The sequence below is a fragment of the Phodopus roborovskii genome, unplaced genomic scaffold (assembly GCF_943737965.1).
Source record: "Phodopus roborovskii unplaced genomic scaffold, PHOROB, whole genome shotgun sequence".
Taxonomy (NCBI): domain Eukaryota; kingdom Metazoa; phylum Chordata; class Mammalia; order Rodentia; family Cricetidae; genus Phodopus; species Phodopus roborovskii.
The window spans coordinates 850,203-873,788 of NW_026126648.1; the positions used below are offsets into that span (position 1 = coordinate 850,203).

A 23,586-nucleotide genomic window follows, 5' to 3' on the forward strand; every position below is an offset into this window, starting at 1 on the left:
TTTCTAGTATGATGGTATGTGTAGATGGAACTCATAAGAACCAATCGATCTTACCTGAGATTTTAAGAACAGCTATCATAAGGTAGAAGTTGGTGTCTTGAAACTGAGTGAACAAACCATACTCTCTCCCTTCTGTATGGCTGCAGATGAAGTCTACCAAATACCAACCAGGAAAAGCGGTAATCCGGGGATCAAAGCAGCTGACTATAGGGTAAAAGGACCAGAAAAAGGAACACACCCTGATCCTGAAAACAGAGCCAATAAAAACTCACCATGGCCCTGAAACCATAACCAGTGAAAGGAACTCTCCCTGGTCCTGAAACTGAAGCCAAAAGGTTAGAACCTGCCTGTGAAAGAAACTCAGTTTGGCCCTGAAACCAGAGACAAGGAAATACAGTCTGTCTCTGACCAATGCAGACTGAAAGCCATCTAGTCCCTGAGCAGGGAAACCAACTAATCCCTGAGCATTAAGCTAACCAATCCAGAGCATGAAATCCAGCCAACCTCTTGAGTTTGTAGAAACTCAGGGATTGAAATCCAACCAATCCTAACCTGAAAGTTTTCACCCAGGAAAAATCCCACCCCTAAAGAGTCCTATATAAGTTCTCTACCTGTTCTGTTGGGAGCCGCCATTTCCACTCTGACAGAGGCAGCTGCTCTCCAGGATTACTCCCTCACAATAAAGTTCTGGAATGAGTTTGGGGTAAAGATTTTCTTTCCTCTGAGTGGATTGGGGCAATTTTTGCTGAAGCAGAGAAGCAAGGAATGCCTCTCTTGGAAACAACCCTAGCAGAGTGGAGTAGAGCTGAGATGTGATGGCTCAGAATTGCTACAGGAGGATTGCTACATTCCTGAGGGGATACCATACCCCACCACAGTGGAAACATCTCCCATTGGAGGGGAAACCGCCCCCCCTCACCAAAACACAGCTATAGGAATAACCTGGCTTGTGACCACTAGAATAACGTTGTCTACAGACTTATAGGTGTATCCTGGCTTGTGACCACCAGGATACCTTCATATTCATAGCCACAGCACTTATACTCACACCTTCACTTTGGTCTACTAACTGGAAGAACTGTGGGAAATATATATTTAGTCCATTATAGTATACATTACATATGCATCTATTATATACACATATACGTGTGAAAATTAGGAGAATAGGCAGAAGCACTTTTTGAATTGTGCAACAAGTTGTGATGATAATTATTGTTCTTATAGAGGAAAACATTTAATTGGGGTGGCTTACACTTTCATATGTGTAGGCCTTTATCATCACAGCATGACATGGTGGCATGCAGGAAGATATGGTGCTGGAGAAGTAGCTGAGAGCCCTACAATGTGACTTGAAGGCAACAGGAAACAGTTTTGTGGTGACAAAATTTTTAAGTTGTGTTCTAGGAAGATGTCAGTATTGCTGCGAAGGACCTATTAGGTGCAATTCTGCTGAGGACTACAGAAGCAGAGAATATTTAAATAGTTATTTACAGAGAGTTGGCATAAAACATGGATATTGAAGGACATTTTGACAGAATACAGATAGAAATCAACAGTGTTTTCTTGGGCATCAGAGGGATGGGGGTCTTTGTGGTAAAGTAGCAATGGAGTTGGCAGAATTTTAAATCTCTGCTAGCATTTTACAGAAGGCTGAACCAAGGGGTGATAAAATTTGATGTAAAGTTGGAGCAATTCCTATGCAAAGTGTTGAGAAAAACAGCTGTATTCCCCTGGGTGGTTTATAGAAATATGAGGAAAACAGAGATAAATTTGCTATAATTGAATTAACCCAAAGCTTGAAAATTTTAAAACATTTCTGTCTTTTGTCCTCTTATTCCTCTAAAGCTGATTTCCCTACTTCATTTCTCCTAATTGACCTCTCCTCCCATCTTTTGTTTATGTAAGAGGGTTTCTCTACATTCTAGGCTTTCCTAAAATTCTCAGTACCCCTGAGATAGCATCCTCTGAGGTAAGAGTGCTGCAGAGTGTCACACTATAGTGTTCCTTTTCAGGAAATTACATAAAAATCTCTTTTCAAGGCTCTAGACCTGTCGTAGATAAAAGTTTCTAACTTAACTTTTTAGATATGAGATTTGGAGTTTTGTTATTTTAGTTCAAAATTAATCTGACACAGAATATTCAAATTAATATGTGATGGAATATATACACTAAAGATGAAAGGAAATTATATGCAATAGGACAACAGATTTAAAATGAAGATTGGTTAAAAAAGGTCAAGAGTTCCAGAATTATTAGACACAAAAGACTCTAGGCATACTTCAGATATTATGTTGATTAAGTTATTTGAAGGAGGAAGTCCTTCCCACTGTGAGAAGTTCCTTTTCTTATTTGGGAGCCTTGATTGCCTGGCTAGAGAAAGGGAACTGAAAGTCAGGATGCATCATCAGGCTCAGTTTTCCTCATACTGCATATCCTGTGGTTAACTGTTTTAAGCTCATCACCATTGTTGTCTATATTCATGGACTGAGTCAGAATAACTTTTCCCCACCCTGCCACAAGTTGCTTTTGCTATGGAATTACATTAAAATGATAGAACATCAATCTAGGCAAACATGAACAAATAAAATAAGACCAAAATTGTAAGAAAGTACTTATTAATATTTTAAAAATTTGAAAGGTAGAAAATAGTTTAAAAATATGAAGTACTAAACAGCTAATTAGCAGTTAGAAGCAATGGCTGCTCTTACAGCAGACAAAGGTTCAGTTCACAGCACCCACAAGGTATCTCAAATTCTTTAATTCCAGTATTCCAGTTCCAGAATATCTAACACAACCTTACTGCCATGGGACACCAGGCATTCATTTTACATATGAAATAAATATTTTTAAAAACTCTTAAAAACAGAACAAATCAAAGACATAATAGCTACAGCAACAGTAACACTAGACTAGCAGAAAATATTTTTGAGCATTCAACTGATGGTGGTGGGAGATTAATAAACAAAGTCGTATCCAGTTCTAGTTACATAAAATAAATTTAAGATTAGTATGAAACTTACTCAGAATACTGAAATCTAGAAATCATCGAGTTGCCCCTATGTATTTCTGTGTATAAATTATTTGGATCATATAATCGAATCTCATTCTTGACATGTCAGTACGGGAAAAAAATATATTCAGGCATAAAGGAATCCAAAACTGACATTTAATTTTCTCTTGTTATGTTATAAAGGAGCTAACAAAGTATGTTCATTAATGATGAAAAAAATGTTAATATGGACTCATGTAAAACAAAAATGTAAAGGAAACACTGAAATGAGAATGGACTATGACTCAAGAGAAGACGTGAGTAGTCTTGAGAGAAATATGTTGAATGAATCTAAGTTTACATATAATCAAATATTTAATTTATGTTAAATATCATTGTTACTGTTTTTAGTGACTAGCAAATTGTACTGGAAGGTGTTAAAGGTGCACTATACTTAGGCATAAATGAGAGAAGCTTAATTTTGTTTCTTCTGGATATTTTCAATTCTATACTAAAATCTGATGTGCTATTATTGTTACCCATTCTGCTTAAGTCAATCCAAGTCTCATTAAAAGTCAAAAACCATAAATTCAATAATTCCTGAAGTTATTGCATCTTCAACACTGTAATTTCCTTAGGTGAAAAGTATGATAATCTGTCTTTTTTATTTTTATTTTATTTTATTTTTCAATACAGGGTTTCTCTGTGTAACTGTTGAGCCTGTCCTGGAACTTACTTTCTAAACCAGGCTGGCCTCCAACTGATATTCTGTCTTTATTGTAAAGATTCAGAAAAAAATAATTGAAATGGCAAAAACTCTTCAATGGATATCTATAGGCTATAGTTAAAAAGTATTTATGAGCAGAAGAACAAATCAGAATAATCAACATAATACTGAAACAGAACACATCATAGGAGAAATATCAGCTACTTTAACTCTGCATTGTAGCCTTAGTTCTGGAATTACTGTAGTATTAGCCAAAAATGGTAACTTAGTTCAGTGGAAGAGATATGGACGTAGAAACTAATAAACAAAAATAATGGTAATTTATCTTTTAATGCAAACCAAAACCATTTCAATGGAGAGAGTATTCAAAAATTATATTTAAAAAAATGTATACTCATATGAAATTGAAGAAAAAAATCAAGGAAGGAAGAGAGACAGAAAGGAAGAAAGAAAGGTAGAAAGAAAGAGGAATAGAAGAAAAAAAAAAGCTGTATATTGGAGCTATATTTTCTCACATAAAAACACACACACACACACACACACACACAGAGATCATAGACTTAAATGTATTGCCCCAAACTATAAAACTTCTTGAATAACATGGGAGCAAATCTAATTAACCTTCTGTTTGGTGATAAGAATTTTAGATATATCACAAATCATAGAGAGTATTAAGCTCAGTAAGTTAGGCTTCTTTGAAGTTATTATTTTTTGTAGTTTACATGATAAGTGATTAATTTAAAAGCAAACCAGAGACTTGGAGAAAATATTCAGGTAAATATATATCTGGTAAAAGACTCAGATCTCCAAATTACAAACAACTGACAAAGGTCAATAATAAAACAGAAAGTTCAATTATTTTTCAAAACAACAACTAAGTTTTGATTAGTTAATAAATTTGCTAATGCTGCCATAACTGATTCCACAATGTCACTGGCTCAAAAATGGAAATCTAGTTGTTCATAATTCCGTGGTCTCATTTCCATATTCAAGGTACTAGGAAATCTACTTCATTCTGGGGACTCTGAGACAATTTGTTTAATTGACTTCATATGAGTCTTCATAGTCTTGTCTTTTTCTTCCAGAATAATTACCCTGTTTTTGCCTTCCACTTTGCTTAACCTAATGCTATAGCCTGTGTTTAAATTCCCCTGTTGCCTAAAGACACCAACCAATTTGAAGTAAATGTCCATTCTTGTTAATAATTTCCTCCCAAGTATCTAATAATGACATTATTTCCAGAGTTTCAAAGTGAGATTATAGATTAGGTAAAGTACTTTAGAAGGTGAAAATAAACATATTGAAAATCATTTAGCATTCTATACAGAAAAGTGAATTAACGGTGAATATGATCACACATTCTCTGGGATGATTGAGAAGCAGCAATCACATTAAATATCATTGAACATGTGGAGCAGCCAGACCTTCAATTATTTACACTTGGGAGAGCAAGATGATCCAGGCACATGGAAGAAAATTGATTCTAATGAAGCTAAGCATGGTCCCGTACACTAAAATAATGTAGGCTTATATGTACTTCTCAAACATCTTAAGATAAATGTTAATATTACTTGTCATAACAATTCTGTACTTTTGAGAGTTGTTGAATATGTGGACATTCTAAAGAATTTCACATTCTTTAGAAAAAATAAATCATCTATCAATGAAGAAACAGACATAGAATAAAATCTAACAAATCTTGCATATGTAAAGTATCTATGCTTTGAATTATCATTCTTGGGTAGGTAGACAAGAATGAAGTGGTGGGTTAGAATAAAGTTTATACTAATCATATTGTTCCATTTGACACAGCTATACTAAATACGTGCCATTTTACATTATCAATCCATTTAAGATATAAGCTACCTATAAAGTAAAAATTGGGTTTATTCTTTCTTGGATATTTATTCAGAGTCTACAAAGCAGAAATCATTCATTGTTGCTTTCTTTTATCCTTTTACATTTTCCTGCATCTTTCCTTATCTCTAAAGATGGAGAGTTCCCAGCAAAGGTAATCAAAAAATGATACTGCCTTGTGGTGAATCTTGAAGTTTAAATTTTCATCTTCATATCTTCTTCCCTCCCTTAATTATTGCAGTGCCACACAGAATGGGAAGATTCACTTGTCTGATACTTTGCCACCTGAGGTTTAAATATTTAATGTCTGTCTAAATTTAGTTATTAATTGAAGAATTAGCATTAGACTCTTACTCCAAAATTCATCTTTAACTATTTTTGTTACTGTGTTGAGTGACTTAATGTTTTAGTTTGTGTTTTCAATAACACACATACTTCTTTTAACAAAATATAGATAGGTCATGATCTAGCTTGTTGGCACTCATTCCCTAGGGTGGGATAACATGATCAGTCTAAATGAATGGAAGAGGGGCCTGGCCCTGACCCAATCTATTGTGCCAGATGATGGGAGCGCTTACCTGTGAGTAGTAGACTGTGGGTGGGGAGGAGAGATGAGAGATAGAATGGCTGTTGGAATGTAAAAGAAAATCAAAAATTAAAAAGAAATTTAAAATATAGGTCATAGTTATTTTCCTTGGGAAGTTCAGAATTGATCATGTTCTACTTAAAATTTTGTCAGTCAAAATATCTAAGGTGATCAGGAAGTTTCCAAATAACAAATGACCTCAAAAGTTATAAATATCAGATAAAGTGGCAGTTTAGATAGACAGCTACTCAATTTATAAGTCTACTAATCTGCACCTTGAGAACTTTATCTGAAACTCATTCTTGCAGTCCTATGACTCCAAATTTGTTTACAAATTGTGATCTTTAAAATTCATTAATTTTATTGGTACTTTTTTATTTAAGTAACATTTTTTCCTTTATTTTACATACTGACCTCAGTTCCCCTCCCTCCTCTCCTTCTGGTCCTGTCTTCTAACCGTGTTTTCACTCCTCCTCTGTCTCCATTCATAAAGGGATAGGCCTTTCATGGGCTTGAACAATGATGGGTTATCAAGTTGAAGCAAGTTCCAAGCTCCGCAGCACCTTGGTCAAGGCTTGTCAAGGTAATCCTGAATGGAGCCAGCTAGGCTCCACGGACAGGTCCTGCACTCACTATTAGAAACCTTACAAAGAGACCCAAATAGACAAGTGTCACTCACAGTTAGAGGGCCTAGGTTGCGCCTATGGTGGCTCCCTATCCATTGTTCTAGAGTCCATAAGCTCCTATAAGCTCAGGTCAGCTTTCTCTGTGATTTCCAGCCATCATGCCCCCATGGCTCCTACAATCCCTCGAGGGTCCCTTTCCTCAGTGAGACTCCTGGAGCTCAGCCCAGTGCTTAGTTATGGACCTCTATATCTGATTCCATCAGGAACCACATAGAGTATCTCTGATGACAATTAGGGTAGTCAACAATCTGATTACAGTAGATGGCCAGTTCAAGTACCCTCTCCACTGTTGTTACTAGTCTTATCTGGTGTTTTCCTTGTGAATTCCTAGGGGTTTCCCTGGCTCCAGGTTTCTCCATAACCCTAAAATGCCCCTTCCCCATCAAGATATCTCTTTGGTTACCCCTGTTGTAGGATCACTGGAGTCTGGCGCTGCCATATTTCCCTTTACGTTTTTGCACGTACACTTACACTGCCATTTACCCATCTGGATTTGCTGTGTTTGGGATAATTATGGGACAGGCACAGGCATTAGTTCTTGTGATGTGTTTGTTGGATGGTTTTTTTGTTTTTGTTTTTGTTTTTTATCTGTTTCCTTTACTGTCTTTTGTCCTGAATGGTCAAGGGTTATGGGGTTTGGCTTCTCCTAAGGACCAGTAGGATTGTCTCTGTAGGTTTCTGGGAGCTTTGATGCCTAAATTGGTACTTGTACCTATAGGGCCTGCTGCTCTTCTGACCAAAGTGGTGTTTACATAAAGCTGCTGATGTTGTTACGGGTGGTGGTCCAAGGGGAGGGTGATGGGACCCATGTGTTTGGGTAGCAGAGTAGGTCATAGAGGTTACACAGTCCAGTGGGTGTTAGGACTGGTGGTGCAGCCTTAAAGAAGGTCTCCCACCTTTTGGACAACTTCCTGTGACTGCTCCAGCGCCATGGAGATCGGCCAGAGCTGGAGGCAGGAACAAGCTGCCTTGGTGGATCTGTGATGGGAAAAGGAAGGGCACAGGAAGCGCCTGGGACTTGGAGTCTGGAGATTAGGGGAGTTTAGCTGGGGGCTCACTCACTCACCTGCTTTTCCAACTGGAGAATGTGGTACTTTTGTAGGCACTGCTGACGTTACAATGGACTGTTGGCCAAGGGAGGATGATGGGTCCGTGGGTTTGGGCAGCAGAGTAGGTTGTAGAGGTTACAGATTACAGAGGGGTGTCTGGAGTGGTGGTAGCCTGCCTATGGCTCTCTTACCTGTTGTCTGGCTGCTGAAGATGGGGAAAGGGACATATTGGGAGTGGGGGGGCAGTGAGTGGAGAAGGATTTAGGAGAAAGGAAAGTGGAGAAGAGGAGGGGAGAGGTGGGCATGAGGGAAGAAAAGAGATACCATAATAGAGGGAGTCATTATAGATTTAAGGAGAAATCTGGCTCTAGGGAAATGCCCAGAGATCTACAAGGTTGAACCCAACTAACAATTGAAGCAATAGTAGAGAGGCTACCTTAAATGCCTTCCATGATAATGAGATTGACAACTATCTTATATGCCATCCTAGAGCCTTCATCCATTAGCTGATGGAAGGAGAAGCAGACACACACAGCCAAACTCCTAGAATCTAGTTACAGAGAGGTAGGAATGATGAGCAAAGGGGTCAAATCCAGGCTGGAGAAACACATAGAAACAACTGACCTGAACAAAGCAGGAGCTCATACACCCCAGTCTGATAGCTGGGAAACCAGCATAGGACTGATCCAGACACCCTGAATGTGGGTGTTTGTTAGGAGGACTGGGCAGTCTATGGGGACTCTAGTATTGGATCAGTATTTATCCCAAGTATAGGAATGGGCTTTGGGAGTCCATTCCACCTAAAGGGATACTCCCTCAGCCTATACACATGGGGGAGGGCATCGGCCCTGCCCCAAATGATATGACAGACTTTGAAGACTCCCCATGGAAGGCCTCACACTCCCTAAGGAAAAAGAAAGTGGATGGGCAGGGGTTGGTGGGGGTGATAGGGGAGGATGGGAGGATGAGGGAACTGGGATTGCCATGAAAAACAACCTTGTTTCAAATTTAAATGAATAAACAACAACAAAAAAAGAAAATGCATTAAAAGAATGGAATTCATGAAAAGATTAATGATTATTGGATACCATAAATTACAGGACATATGAGACTGGTTTTAGAGTGTCAAAAGTAAAATTTATGCATTAGACAAAAGAAGAAATATGTCCGAGAATTACTGGAATATGAAAACACAAATAAACAAGAACACCCTTGAGCAACATGGGTTTGGAACAATTAGGAGAACCACAATCGGATCAGAACTGAAACACCCAACACAAAATCATTTGTCCCAACATCCCAGGACAATTCTGAAATCACATCACATTGTGGCATGAATGACACCGTGGAACTAAATCACTCTCCTTCCCAGCTTCCTTGCAAAATAGAATAACAAAAATTTATTATATAATGTCTGATAGAATAGTTAATTTTTATTGCATAAAATTTTCTAGCTTCTAGCATGTTTTCAAAATTTAGCTAAAAGTCATGCTTTGTCCACTGAGTCTGTGGTTTCCCTAGTGTCTTTCAAGTCATGTTAGCATTTGTGAACAATCTCAAGCAAGCATAGAATGACATCTATTTATTTCCATTATGTATGAGGTTTGCTAAGTATTTTTGTGTTTTAGTAAAGCAATTCAATAAGATCACTACATTGAACTTTTATGAATTTTCATTTTTTCCCATGATTTTAGTATCAATTAAGTTCTATGAATGGGACTCCATGCTACACCTCCCGTTACATGTTCTTAAATCAGCATGTTTCAAACAGTTTAACAATGTAAAAAAAATTAAAATTAAAATTAAAGATGATCCAGATTTCTTTGGTAAATAACTAAACTTGAATTCATTAGGCTTAATTTTTCTTTCTCCATTACCTTATCTTGTGAAGGAACAAATCAAATAAAATTTGGGGAAAATATTAATGAGCACAAACTAGATTACTGTTTCAGACAATGACTTTGGCAGAACACCTTATAAACTATATAACTTTCATATGTAGCATATTTTAAGTTTCCTAACAAAATTTTTATCCACATTTCAGTGAAAATTTGGACATAATCTATATAACATTTTTCCCTAGGGTTTGTGTGAGAAAATCTATAGTTCATGTCTAATTTCAGGTTCATATAAGGCTCAGAGATATGTCATTTTATAAATGTAACATTTTTCAGTGGAAACTGCAAGTCTCTTAATGTTTTTTGTTTTGTTTTGTTTTTTTTTTTTTAGTTAATTTGGTTTTTTTGAGACAGGTGTCATTGTGTTGTGTTGCCCTGGTTGTCGTGGAACTCACTATGTACATCAAGTTGGCCTCCAACTCACAGACATCCTCCTGCCTGGGCTTCCCAAGGGCTGTGATTAAAGGCTTGTGCCACCACCACAGCTCATCTTAGTGAAGATTTATTGAAGACTATTTCATTAGTCATCAATTCACATTTGAAATTTTATTTACATACTCTAAAGCTAAAAAGAGATAAAACTTTCAAAGTGAATATGCAGAAGCATAGCATGTATTTTAATGTTTATAATTTAGTATGAATCGAGTAAATACATTTACAAATGCATCTTTTATTTGCACTGCTGTTATTTTTAAAGCACTTATCTATAACATGTAAACATTTTTACAAGCGCTTTGAGGGAAAAAAAGCATATCATTTAAGGGATATACACAAACTTCAATGTGCGATGACACAATATGACTAGACCAGAAGAGAAGCATTCTCCTGTGTTGGTTATATTATTATTATCATCATTATCATTATCATTATTGTTATTATTATAGCTATCACGGCTTCTTCTGTGGTTATCAAATACAGGCTCTTACTTTCCTTTTCAGTCGTTGTCAGAACCATTTGGAGGTAAGAAAAGCAAAGCATCATTGAAAGTATGTCCGAATGCCCTAAGACGGTACACCCCATACATCATGACATGCATTTGATCAGGAGTGAGTTTACTGAAAGTAATGGCCATGTCAGAGCAGCATCCTTCTATGACCTCGTTTGGGTAGTCAGTAATTGCCTCCTTAATAAACATCCCAATAGTTTTGGTGTTAAACAAGTTTTTTCCATCTTCGTCTTCAGCATTTTCTGCAAATACTCCCTCATTTCTCAGGCAGAATGCCAGCAGCTGCTCTTCGGGCATATCCCAAAACCCTTTTTGGTCTTCTGGGCAGTGTTCCCTGATGGTGAGAAGCCTTTTGAATCTTTTCATCGTTTCTATACTTAACACAATCCCGCCCTCCACGTTCACATATTCAAGGCTGACAAAGAATTCAGTGTGGCCCAGGTAGAAAGGCTGGGACGGATCTTTCCTCAGCAAAAAGTACTTTAAGTTTTCGATGACAGCGAACGTAGTGGGGTACGCAATGAAGAACCAGTTGTACAGGTCTTTGTATTTATTGATGGCGTAGAAGCAGGCTCCCTTCAACACCAGCCAGTTGTCAGTCCCGTTCACGGCGATAGACTCGAACAGTTTGACAGGTTCGGAGCTGAAGAACTCAGCTTTGTCACAGTGTTTGATCCAGGTCTCCTTCACGGCAGCCCACAGACTCACATCTTTGGGTTTCCCCAGAATGATACAGTAAACCAGTATGCTGTGACCGAGCTCCGCTGGTTCAACCCCCGACATTTTCAAGACTTCTTTGCTGGGAGCTTGTAGGTGGTGATGCTCGTGATGGTGCATCCTGTTTCTGCGACCTAGCCTGATGGGTCCCAGCACTGTGATCAAGGCGAAGACGGCACTCCCGAGCATCACACCCTTAAAAAACCAGCTGCATTCTGCAAGCATCTTTCTGCATCTAAAATGGCTCAGCGACCACACACACACACACAAACACACACACACACACACACACACACATACACACACACAAAAGCACAGCAGCCTGCACCTTCCTGCTCCGGTCCAAGCTACTCCCTTGTGCTACTGACCTGGCAGCAATGGGTGCAAGCAGTACCCTCTCTCCTTGGTCTCCTGAAAGGAGGTGGTTTATATAGGAAGCGGGAGTGTTAAAAGTACGGGGAGCCGGAGGGACAAAAGTGTTTTGTTCCATGCACCCATCCATGGAGGAGCTCTTCTCTGAGTAGGCCACCAAAAGGTCTCTGGAAAACTACCTGTGTGCCTGGGTTCTTTGACCCTAGCAAATATTACTGAAAAACGGGAACAAGAGATTCAATACATTCACTGCAAATTTAGAATTCTGTGTTCAACTAAAACAATAGAGTACGCGTGGGTGAGTACGTGCACACTTAATAATGTGCGTGCTTTCATAGTGAGATTTTGCTTTATACCTTTTCTATATTATTTCCCTTTTCATTGTTAATTTCTGCATGTCCAAAGCCCTTTGCATATTGTAGACACTCGCTCGGACATTGAAATATACGCTCGCAGTCCTCAAGATTTTCTAGATAACTGACTGGATGTGAATTCTGCAGCTAATATGATTCATCGTCTCAACATTTACTCCTAGTTTTTTGATGAAAGATTGGCTGCTCTCCCATAATTATACAAACTACTCTGTGCTGTACCCACCTTTTATGGTATATATGTCTTCTATTATAGACTACAAATAGTTTATTACCTTACCTTTGGCATTCAGCAATTAGTAAAATATTCTTTTTTTTTTCTTTTACCTGCATTTGTTTTATGCTGAGTTTATTCCAGTGCCATAAGTTTTTGTTTCTTCTGGGATATCTTCTTCTTCTCTGCAACCTCCTCTTCTGGCTTCGGAATAATCTGCTGCTTTTCAGTGAGGATCATCTCGATTTGGCAGGAGGAGCTCATGCAAGGGTTAATCCAGCCGTGAGCTCCATAGGTTCATCGTATCTGAGGTGCCTTGTTCACCTGGATGTGTTCAATGACCAGCGAATCTAGGTCTAAACCCTTAAGTTCAGCATTATTCTGCATTTTTAAGAATGTGCAGCAGAAATTCAGCACTATCTTTTGGCCACAGACCCTGTGTCCAACCCCACTGTTTGGCCTGGGCACACCTGCCTACTCCACCATTGTACCACCAGGATGGCACACATTGCTTCTTCAAAGTGACATCTTGTAGGTATTTGGTGGCTTTTGGGGATATGCATTCCCTTGATGGCCTGGGCAGTTTCACAGGTGTTCTCATAGTGAACCCGAAGATTCAGTCCTCTTGACTTGCACAATTTCATAGGGTTTTCTGGGTCGAGAGACTAGCGAACTACCTTCAGAGTTCACCTCAGGCCACTTACAGGAAGAGGAAGAGTAAAATATTCTTTATAGTAGTTAATAATTTATTTTATATTATTAATTAATGCCTAATTGTTCATTTACTTATCAATCTAATAAGCATGTAGCATTAAATAATTATGATACATTAACCCAATTAAATATTTCTTTGAAAGGGTTTCTGTCTTTATAAAAAAGTGGAATGTATTTGAAGTGTTTCTTGGGTTAGTGAAAAGCTAGTCCAACTTTACTGAATCTAATATAGCGGGACTGGGTATGTGCCTTTAATTAGATATGTTAAGTAAATATTAATTTAATTAATATTAGAATTTTAAATAGAAAGTGATTAAGCAAGACACCCTGCACTTAGTGGGATGTGTGTGCATTATTTGTCATGACACAGAAAACAGAAGGTAGTTTGGACAATGCAATAAAGATAAACTTTAGGTAGAGGTGAATAGCTGAACAAAATTTTTGTGATTTCTCAATTTCCAGCTTTTCAGGAAACTAGAAAATATTTCATGAAATCTTTAAAACAGAGTTAAAGAATGACTACATAATGTATTCAAAAGCTTGTATTAAATACCTAGCTCATGTTAGGACCTTTCTCCTTTGCTCTTTTCCTTTCCACTTCACATTTTTCAAATATTTGAATGCCTGCCTAATTATACTACACCTGAAGAGCACACAATGGCTCCCTTTCACTGAAAAAAAAGAAACTTTCTAAACATGTATGATGTTCTGTATAAAAACAAACAACCAAGCAATACACAACAACAAAACTCCTGACTTCATTAAATGTCAACATACAAAAAATTATTTTCTTAACTGAATTTCCCAGGAAGAAAATTTCAGCCAGACTTTTAAAATTCAAGGTGACCCCTTATATATCCAGCCAAATACTTCAGTTTTAGAAAACTCTAACCACTCATTAGCTAATTTTCTTTCAACATTAACAAGATTAAAATCCTGGTATGTATTTTAATTCTACCACATGGATTATTAATTCATTTTCTACTACTGTTTAAGCACTTAATATGGAATGAAAGGGCCTTGAACCATGTGTGGGGAACAAACCTGCCAGCCTAGCTACAAGAAGACCGAGGAAGGAGTGTGTGAGTTCAGTCTGCTGGGTCTATATAGAGAGGGTTTCTCCCACAAATAAACACAGGACAAAATGAAAAGGGACACATTGGTTTTTCCAGTGTGAGTGTGTGATGTGCATGTCTGTGTGTGTGTAAGTACATTTGTGTTTTTTCCTGTCAGTTGAGTTCTTTGTCTTCTCTACATCTCAAATATTGATGATGGATTTCTTACTTAAAGCCACCATTGACAACTCAGCCAAAATCTTTACTTATTTTGGTCTGAGATCCTGTCTCAACATCTGTAATTCCTGGGATTACAGACAGACTGTCAAAGTGCTCTAGTAATTACATGAGCATGAGGCACGTGAGTTCAGGTCCTTCCTCATGTACCAAAATGTTTTATCTACTTATCCATCTCTCCACCCCAGACATTCTTTTACATACAAGCATGATAGTATAATAAAAGATGGCGATTTTAAAAAATATTTAGGTTAAATATATTGTTGATAAAAATATTTTGTCCTGATATGAAAATTATGTGACAAAGATATTAAGAGAAGCTTTATCTTGGCACTATGATATCCAAGTCTTTGTCAAGGGTTATTACTGACATGGTGAAGACATCATAGTAATTGAGCCCTGAAATGCCTGCTTAAATGTACAGGAAAAGCCAGAAAATACATATACTTATTGTATTGTGTTGGACTGTTATATTGTGTTGGACTGGAAATGTCCTTCATAGGCTCATTGATTTAAACTGCCTGATTTAAACAACCAGTACTAAGTCAGTGATACTTTTAAGGTTTTCTTCCTGACTTAAACTTTTCTGGAACCTCACAAAGATATCCAGAATTGGGTCCCCTTGGTGAATTTGAATTCTAGTAAATTTGTCAACGAATATTAGCTATCCTAATTATTGTTTTTCTTTATTACAGACATTAAACACTCAAATATCTTGAGCACATTTGCTAGGAACCACTCTTCAAAGTTTTTTAACTTATCCTCTGCCTTAGGAATTTAGAAAATAATGCAGAATATAATAGGCTAAGTAGTTTAAACTTCATTTACTCACCTACGATTCCAAAGACTATTAGTGTATTATTGGCGTTTGTTGAGGTATGTGTGAAGACATTCCTTCTTCTCATATGTCTGTTCTTGTGCACACTCTCTGATTCTAGCTACATTCTTTTCTTTAATGGTGTTTACTTGTATTGGATTTCACCTACTTTATGACCTCATTTGTCCTTAATTATCTCCATAAGGGCTCTACTTCCAAATGCAGTCAGCATTAGAGGCTAGGTTTTGATCTCTAATTTAGGGAAGACACAAATGTTCTATTATAGGGGACCTTATCTGCTATTGTACAGCCCACCAGTTTCAAAAAGGCACAGTGTAGTCCTTAATAGAACCTTTCATTTATTTCAAAGTTTTAAACCCCTTTAGTCTCATAGGTGTAACGATGGCACTCTCTTTTCAAATGAACAATTTAATTCACATATTACCAGATCTCTTTATTAAGTTATCATTGACAAACTGATGTGTGTCTTTCCCCTGACAGAACGTGACATACCTACTACTGAACTAATATTGACCTTGGCTCTCTGACATGGCTTGAACAGGTTGACAGAAACTTAATGGACACAAAGTGCAATTATACTTGTCCTTTGACCCTTTCTCAATTTCTGTGAGAACTTGGAGCTTGCTGGAATTAGTTGTTTTCCCTTCAGATCGACACCTAAAACAATAGCTTATGAAACCCTAGATTCTGCAGTTCAGTGTAAATAAATCACAATTTTATAGTTAGTAGAAGGTCATTTGAATTTATAATATGACTACAGCAATCTGCTGGTATAATAGCCTCTTCGTACTGTTTTCCCAGCATCTGAAATACTTGGTTCTTCTCTGTCATATATGACATAGAAACCCATATGAAAAAAAAAATGAAGCTCATATCTCTCAAACTGTGATCAGCTAACTAAGAAGATGTCACTAATTGCTCATAAGTACCTTTGGATAAATACACATTCTTATCGTTTGGTATGTATATTTCCTGATAAACAATCTGACTAATGGTTACTTATATGACTTAAAGGTCAGAAAATATCCACTTCAAGACTGTCATATAGTCACTCCCAAATGGTTCTTGTGTTTGATGCTATTAGTGGCCTTTGATGTTCCTTACAGATTGTGGGGCCATAATGCACATTTTACCCAGCTGACCTCACAAGTAACTCTCATTTTATTTTCATGTAGAATGCCTACAAAAACAGCACCCCATTGGCAATGCCAATTTCTGTTGAACTTTGAACTGAAATTCGGCTCTCTCAGACTACTGATACAGTGACTTCTCGATAGTGTGGGTAGGTGACTTGGGAAAATCCTGAAATAGCATGGTTTCAACAGGGAAACTTTAGAGCTGTCTCTGTTTGAAGGATTTCCATTGAAAACAGTTTTAGAGTTTATATCCAGGGTCTTTGACTGCTTGAGTCTCAGAAATCTCTGAAATTCCACCAAAGCAGGTTCTTGATGTGCCTATGAAAAGTCTTATGGCAATTCTTAATGATACCAGTATCTTTCACAGTTTTGACCCCTTGTTCATTATTTCTTACTCAAAATATTTATTTCTTCTACATAATTTCCTCCATTTTCTATCCTTAATCTGAACTGTCCATCTAAGCAAAAGCATCCAATAATAAGCATGCACTAATTGAAAACTTATTTTGTTTCTCACAACTAATTTAGTTATCGGTTTTAAACATTTACTTATTTATTATCTACTTAGCTGTGTGAGTGTTATGTGCATTTGCATACTAAAGAGGATATAAAATAATTTTAGTATAAAATATAAAATAATAGCTAGAGTTACTAGATGTATGAAGTTCCCCATTTTGTTCCAGGGAGTTGAACTGGTATCTTCCACAAAAGAGATAAATATTATTAGCTTCTGAGACATTGTTTCTACACAAGTGGATTACTTTTCAATTCAGGTTTATTACAGTATTTAGGGTACAAGTAAAACAGAAAAAAATAATCATTTGTTAGACAGGGCATAATTTGTTTTTTTGTCCAGTTCCCAAAAGAACTTTTATTTCCACATGAAGCCTCTTGGGTTTACTGTCTGTACTTAGAATGGAATTATTCTCCTGACTACTCACTATGATCTGCCCCTTCCTACTTTCTCTCAAATGATTTATTTTCTTTTAATTTTTATCTTTCCTGTTTTGAAAATAAATATTTCATACAATATATTCTGCCTTCAGTTTTCCCTCCAAAGCTCCTGTAAGAATCCCCCCCCCGCCTCCACTCTTATCAAAAAAAAAAAAAAAAAAAAAAAAAAAAAAAATTCCTGTAGGTGAATTCTCAGTAAGCACACAGGCATCAAAACAATAACAAAATAAATAAATTAAAGAAAAATAAACATAGGAGCACAAACTGCACCAAAGGAGAAATGAAGCAAAATGGACGTAAATACATTTGCATACAAAGAAATCTCATAAAACCCTCAAAACTGAAAATGTGATATATATCGAAAGGACTGTAAGGTTTAAAAAAAAATTAATTAAAAGAAGAAAAGCCCATAAGAAACATGAGACAAAGAAACTCCAAAAATTCCATTGAGTTCATTAGGAGTTGGATGTCTATTGCCTACACGAATGCTTTGTGTACCCAGTGAGACTCTTATTAGGGAAAATTAATTTTTGATTTGGGAATGGCTATCCATTGGATATAACTTCTGGATTAGGGATGGAGGCTTGTTTCTACTCCCCTTCTCAGTGCTGGGAATTGATATGTCCCAGACCCAGGCAGGAATCTTGGCTTGCATTGATAAACTCTGAGAGCAAAGAGCACTTCAGTCCTGTGCTTAGAAAGCCCTGTTCTGTTGGTGTGCTCCATGCCCACTTGGTTACATTCTGTCTGTCTCATCTTTCACAAGGTTCCCTGAGCCCTAAGAAGACAGATTTGATGCAAGACATCCCAAACCAATGTCTGAGTGTTTCAAGGTCTACTTACTGTCTGGTTTTAGGGTTCTGTGTTTGTAACACGTATTACAGGAGGAACCTTGACGGATGATGGCTGAGCAAAATACTGGTTTATGAGTGCAGATGAATGTCATTAAGAGTCATGTCATCGCCATATTCCTTTAATAGAACAGTAGTATGTGGTTCCCCCTTGATCTCTGACCTACCTATTCACAGATTCTTGGTTAACAGAAGAATTAGGGGAGACAACCCTTTCATGCAGTAGAACTTTATTATGATCTTGTATCAAGCCCTGGTCAAAGAATTATAGGGCTTCTTTAACCAACATTTTCAAACTTTTGTTAATTCTTCCAGCAAAGGTGTTCCAAATTCCTCAGAATCCAAAGCTGAGTTTTAGTCAAAGGAAAGGTGTACTTTTCTGGTGACAGTTTTATGTAGTAAAAAGCTCTGCATCACATTGACCAGAACACTTGATAGAATCAGCTTAAATGATACATTTGTTTTGACTCACATTCACACATGGTTTAGCACAGGGAAGGGATCCAGAGTAGCACAAGAGGTTAGAACATTGATATTATCAGATGATGATGTGGGAAATGTTCACATCACTGACTAACTGGAAGCAGAGACTGAGCCTGGAATCCAGAGCAGGGTGATATGAAAACCAAAGGCTGACTCCAATAAGTACAATCCACCTTTGAAGGAACCCAGTCTCCCAGTGTAGTTTCATGGTCTGGGGGAAATGTGTCTAAAACTTAAGCCTCTAGAGATGTCACAAATACAAAACATAATGACAGGCACCTCATCTGTCTATTGTCTATCTGTCTATCTCTCTATATCTCCTCACTTCTTTCTGTTAAGGATTTTATTTTCTCATGTACTATTTTATGCAGTTTGATTAATCACTTCCCCATTGTCCAAAATCATTCAGAACTCTCTCTCTCTCTCCATATATATATATATATTCTTTGTCTCAGTTTATCAAAACAGATGCTATATTTTATTAGTTTTTAGTTCTGTTTACATGTGAAAGCATCTATTGGGTTTTCAACAAAAATATACAGATTGGCAGAGATAGAGAAAGTTTGGAAATGATAGTAATAAATGATTCAGAGTTGGTGTTGGGAAAACGAAGGGAGGTTGTTTGGCCTTGAGGGAATCTGAACCAATGGCATTTGATAGGAATCAATCTTTCTGTCTTGTTAAGTTTGTCCAAGATCACCACTAAATCAGCATTCACAACTGATTTCTAACAATTAATCATTAGTCCCTTTTACTTAAACTTAGGAAGTTGAAACTGAATATTCTAAGGAATTCACTGAAAATTCTGACATGTAATGTAATATTTATTCAATTTTATTTTATTCATTTTATTTCTTCCATTTTTAATTTTTTATTTCATTTTGCATTTCAGCCACAAGTCTTACACATATATACTATAAACATTTTAATTTAAGAATTATTTGCATTTAAAGTTTGCAAACATTTTTGCATATAATTACACACACTCAATATGCATACAAAATATACTATTTTTCTAATCAAATGTATATTAAGTACATTATAGCTTTCAACATTTGCACTGTGACTTTCTGTGCTCATTAATCACAAAACCCAGGAAGCATTCAGTGTGTGAAAGCATTATTAAGGCTCATCTCTGCTGTCCAACTGTGGAAAGATGTACTGAAAACAGAAGGTTGACCTGTGACTTTGGTATTCAGCTCTCCTCCTTTTTGATAAATAAGCTTAAACCTAAAGAGATTAACTCCACTGATTTCACCATGGCCTGCAGCCTTGAACGTGTATAGAAGATGCCAAATGCTAGGCAATCAGATAAAAAGAGGTTCTTGTTATTTTCTATAGCAGAGCAGTAGTGTGGCAATAGTATTTGTGAGAAAATCCCTGACCTACTTCAATACTTACTTCCTGTCCTGCTGAGGGACTTATTCAGCTAAGTTAAACACCTACTATAGAGGTCAGCATAATTTATACAGATTTTTGAGGTTTATATCTTTAAGCAGGTAACACACACACACACACACACACACACACAAACATAGAGAGAGAAAAGAGAAACTTCATCTAAATTGTGGTAATTAACATCTCTATAAAATACTAAACAAAAGAAGAGAGAAAGGAAAGTAGACAGTTTATAACTCCAAGAAACATGCAAAGTAGATATAAAAATGATAAGCCCTTGGTTAAAAAAAAAAAAAAAGGCGGAGGGTTAGAAACATAATTGACAAGAGTGAATTCACCCAGTCAGGCACAAAAGAAAGACGGTAAGAGAAAAGTCAATACAAAATTGCAATGAAAATTAAAACTAAAGCTAAATCAATGCAATAATTTAAATAGTTTAAGTAGAAACAATTATTTGATCCTGCACCAAATGATGCCTTCTGATTTTAACCGCAGTTCCTCATTAGAGTTCAGCATGTGCTATAATTAAGGTGTCAACAGCTGCCTGTTGGTATTTTGGTCTTCTATTTTGATCAGATAATTTGTATTCAGTTTTTTAAAAGTTTAAATGTTTCCTGTCCTGATGTGTGTGTGTGTGTGTGTGTGTGTGTGTGTGTGTGTATATATATATATATATATATATATATATATATATATATATATATCCCTTTTTAACTTTGAAATTTATTATTAATGATGATAAAATATATTATAATTTTCTTGTCACATGACAATAAAAGCTGTGGTTTCTTTCATTGCTTATAATCAGCCATTACAATCCCTGTTTGTATGTGAACAATTGAACTACATTAGCACCATAGATAGCAGTATACTTTCAAACAGAGTTTAAAACTTAAAAGCACTAACCTAATTGCAATTCATATTAAAAATGTCTATATAAAAGATGCATCATTCCATTCGATCCTTTTAAGCTCATACGTTTCTGTGGGTATCGATGATCTTCGCACCAGCTAAGATCTTATAAAACTTTATTACATTTTAGTCTATGGGGCCACTGGCAGTGGAACCAGTATTTATCCCTAGTGCACAGAATGGGCTAATGGAGAGGGATCCTCTCTCAGCCTAGATCCAGGAGGAAAGGCCTTGATCCTGACCCAAATTATGTGACAGACTTCGATGATTCCCCATTGGAGGCCTCACCCTCTCTAAGAAGTACATGGGGCCCATGATGGGGAGATGGTGGGGAGAAAGAGAGGATGAGAGGGAGAGGAAAGTGGGATTGATGCGTAAAATAAGATTGTTTTAATTTAAATAAAAAATAACAAAAAGTACCTTCGCAAAGTTCAGTCTCTTTGACCTGTGAAGGAATGAATTGCTAATTTTGTGTCTTCTGAGGGAAATGAAGCATTCACACCCTATCAATCTTCTGAAGTAAACATAGAATGAACATTTTTTTTTAAATCATGAGAGCATATCCTCCTCCAATGTTTCAGATGAAGGATGTAAGACTCTATAATAGACTTGGAATGCGTGTTTAATTGCCACAGCATGAATAAGTGAGAGCCATCGTATGTCTGTTTAGGAGGAAAAAGCTATTCCAATGACTTTGCAGACAATATTAAGATGTTTATGTGTGTTTCCTAATAGAATTCACAGTACTTAAAATAAGGTAACATCTTCATTGGTCTTACAGAGTATAAACCATATTTATTAAAGTCTAAGCTTTTCCATGTCTAATCAAATAGCTCCGTGTTATTGTTGGTTTGGTTTTAATGGATACCGAGTGCAGGGCCTGGCCATTTCATGATTGGAAGTTAGCTGACTTAATTCTGCTAAATATAAATACTCCTTCTGTGTAATATTCATATTTGTATGACTATGATGACAGATGAGACTTTATTATTATTATTATATTCCAATGGTACAACAATCAGATGTAGCAATAGGTCACTTGTTACAACTCCACTGTGAGGGCAGATAATTGATATAAAAAGAACTTCACAGGTGAGGTAACAATGATACTTTTTGCTGTCTCTGTTTTTTTTTTTTGCTGCCCCTGAGTTTTGCTTTTATAAATGTTTGAAATAATGTAGGTAGCAGTGCCGTTACTTGTGAAATCTGATCATTAATTCAGAGTGTATGAGCATTTGTATTTCATGATTCACAGTGCCCCACACTCATGGACAGAGTACATTTTGTTAGTCATATTTCTAGAGTAAACAAATATCCCTGACAAGCTGTCATAATAAAGACACGTTCAGTGTGAATTCAGTTCTTTTTTGTCCCATTTTCGATACTTTTTGAGTATTTGTTTTTACTTAGTTAAATTATTTAATACTCCTTTTGTGTGGAGGCTGAAATAATCCCTTAATATTAGTGAGAATTAAAGGCTTACAGAAATTCAACGCTTCATGTATAATTTGTGACACCTTGGCCATCTTGTTTAAGTCACTCCTGTAAAAATTTAATATTTGTCTACATTTTCTCATTTAAAGTGGGTTTTTGAACTAATGATTAAGAACCTGAGTATAAAATACACATTTCACTATGCTCCCACGAATAATACATTCCAAACAGTTTATTCTCTTTTTTATTTGTATTGCCTATGCTTGTTTTCTTTTTTATTAATTTATTTTTCTCATTTTACATATCGATCCCAGTTCCCTCTCCCTCCTTCCCTCTCTCCCTCCCATCCCCCACCACCCCTGACTACCCTCATATCCCAGCCTTCCATCAGGCATCAACAAAATCTGTGAAGTCATTTGAAGTAGGTACTAGGCCCTCCCTCCTGTCTCTAGGTTAAAGGAGGATCCCTCCATGGGGAATGTGCTCGCAAAATCCTTTCGTGCACCAGGGATACATCCTGGCTCCACTTTAAATGAGAAAATGTAGACAAATATTAAATTTTTACAGGAGTGACTTAAACAAGATGGCCAAGGTGTCACAAATTATACATGAAGCAGTCTGTGGTCCCTTAGACTGCTTAGTGTTTCTAATGGAGACCCATGGTCAGGGGGTCTGAGTTGGTCCTATGCTGGATTCCCAGCTATCAGTCTGGGGGCCCATTAGCTCCTCCTTCATCAGGTTATCTGTCTCTGTAGGTTTCTGTAGCCTGCCCTTGACCCCCCCTTTTTTTTTTTAATCACTCCTCCCTTTTTACAACTGGATTCCAGGAGTTCTGCTCAGTGTTTAGCTGTGTGTGTGTTCCCATCAGCTACTAGATGAAGGCCCTATGATGGTGGATAAGTTAGTTGTTGATCTCATTATCAGGGAAGGGCATTTAAGGTAGCCTTTCCACTGTTGCTCAAATTGTTAGTTGGGGTCAGTTTTGTAGGTCTCTGGACATTTCTCAGGAGTCAGTTTTCTCTTCAAACCTATAATGGTTCCATTTTTATGGTCTATCTCTCTCCCTCCTTCCCCCCTCTCTCTCTTTCTCTCTTTCTCTCTCTCTCTCTCTCCTTCTTTCTCTCTCTCTCTCTCTCTCTCTCTCTCTCTCTCTCTCTCACAC

General features: G+C 36.9%; 1 protein-coding gene and 1 pseudogene across 1 annotated transcript; both read right to left on the reverse strand.

The window, feature by feature from the left end:
* Positions 1 to 10,681: 10,681 nt before the first annotated feature.
* On the reverse strand, positions 10,682 to 11,680 carry LOC127213632 (C1GALT1-specific chaperone 1-like). The gene has a single exon (XM_051174090.1). The coding sequence runs from the start codon at positions 11,678 to 11,680 to the stop codon at positions 10,727 to 10,729; it is 954 nt and encodes a 317-aa protein (XP_051030047.1). The 3' UTR covers positions 10,682 to 10,726.
* An 867-nt stretch (positions 11,681 to 12,547) lies between these two features.
* LOC127213626 (60S ribosomal protein L17-like) lies at positions 12,548 to 21,305 on the reverse strand (annotated as a pseudogene).
* Between the last annotated feature and the right edge of the window lie 2,281 nt (positions 21,306 to 23,586).

What these genes read in the sequence shown, in the direction of transcription:
- LOC127213632 (XM_051174090.1), bottom strand. Translation starts at nt 11,680, where the DNA reads ATGCTTGCAGAATGCAGCTGGTTTTTTAAGGGTGTGATGCTCGGGAGT.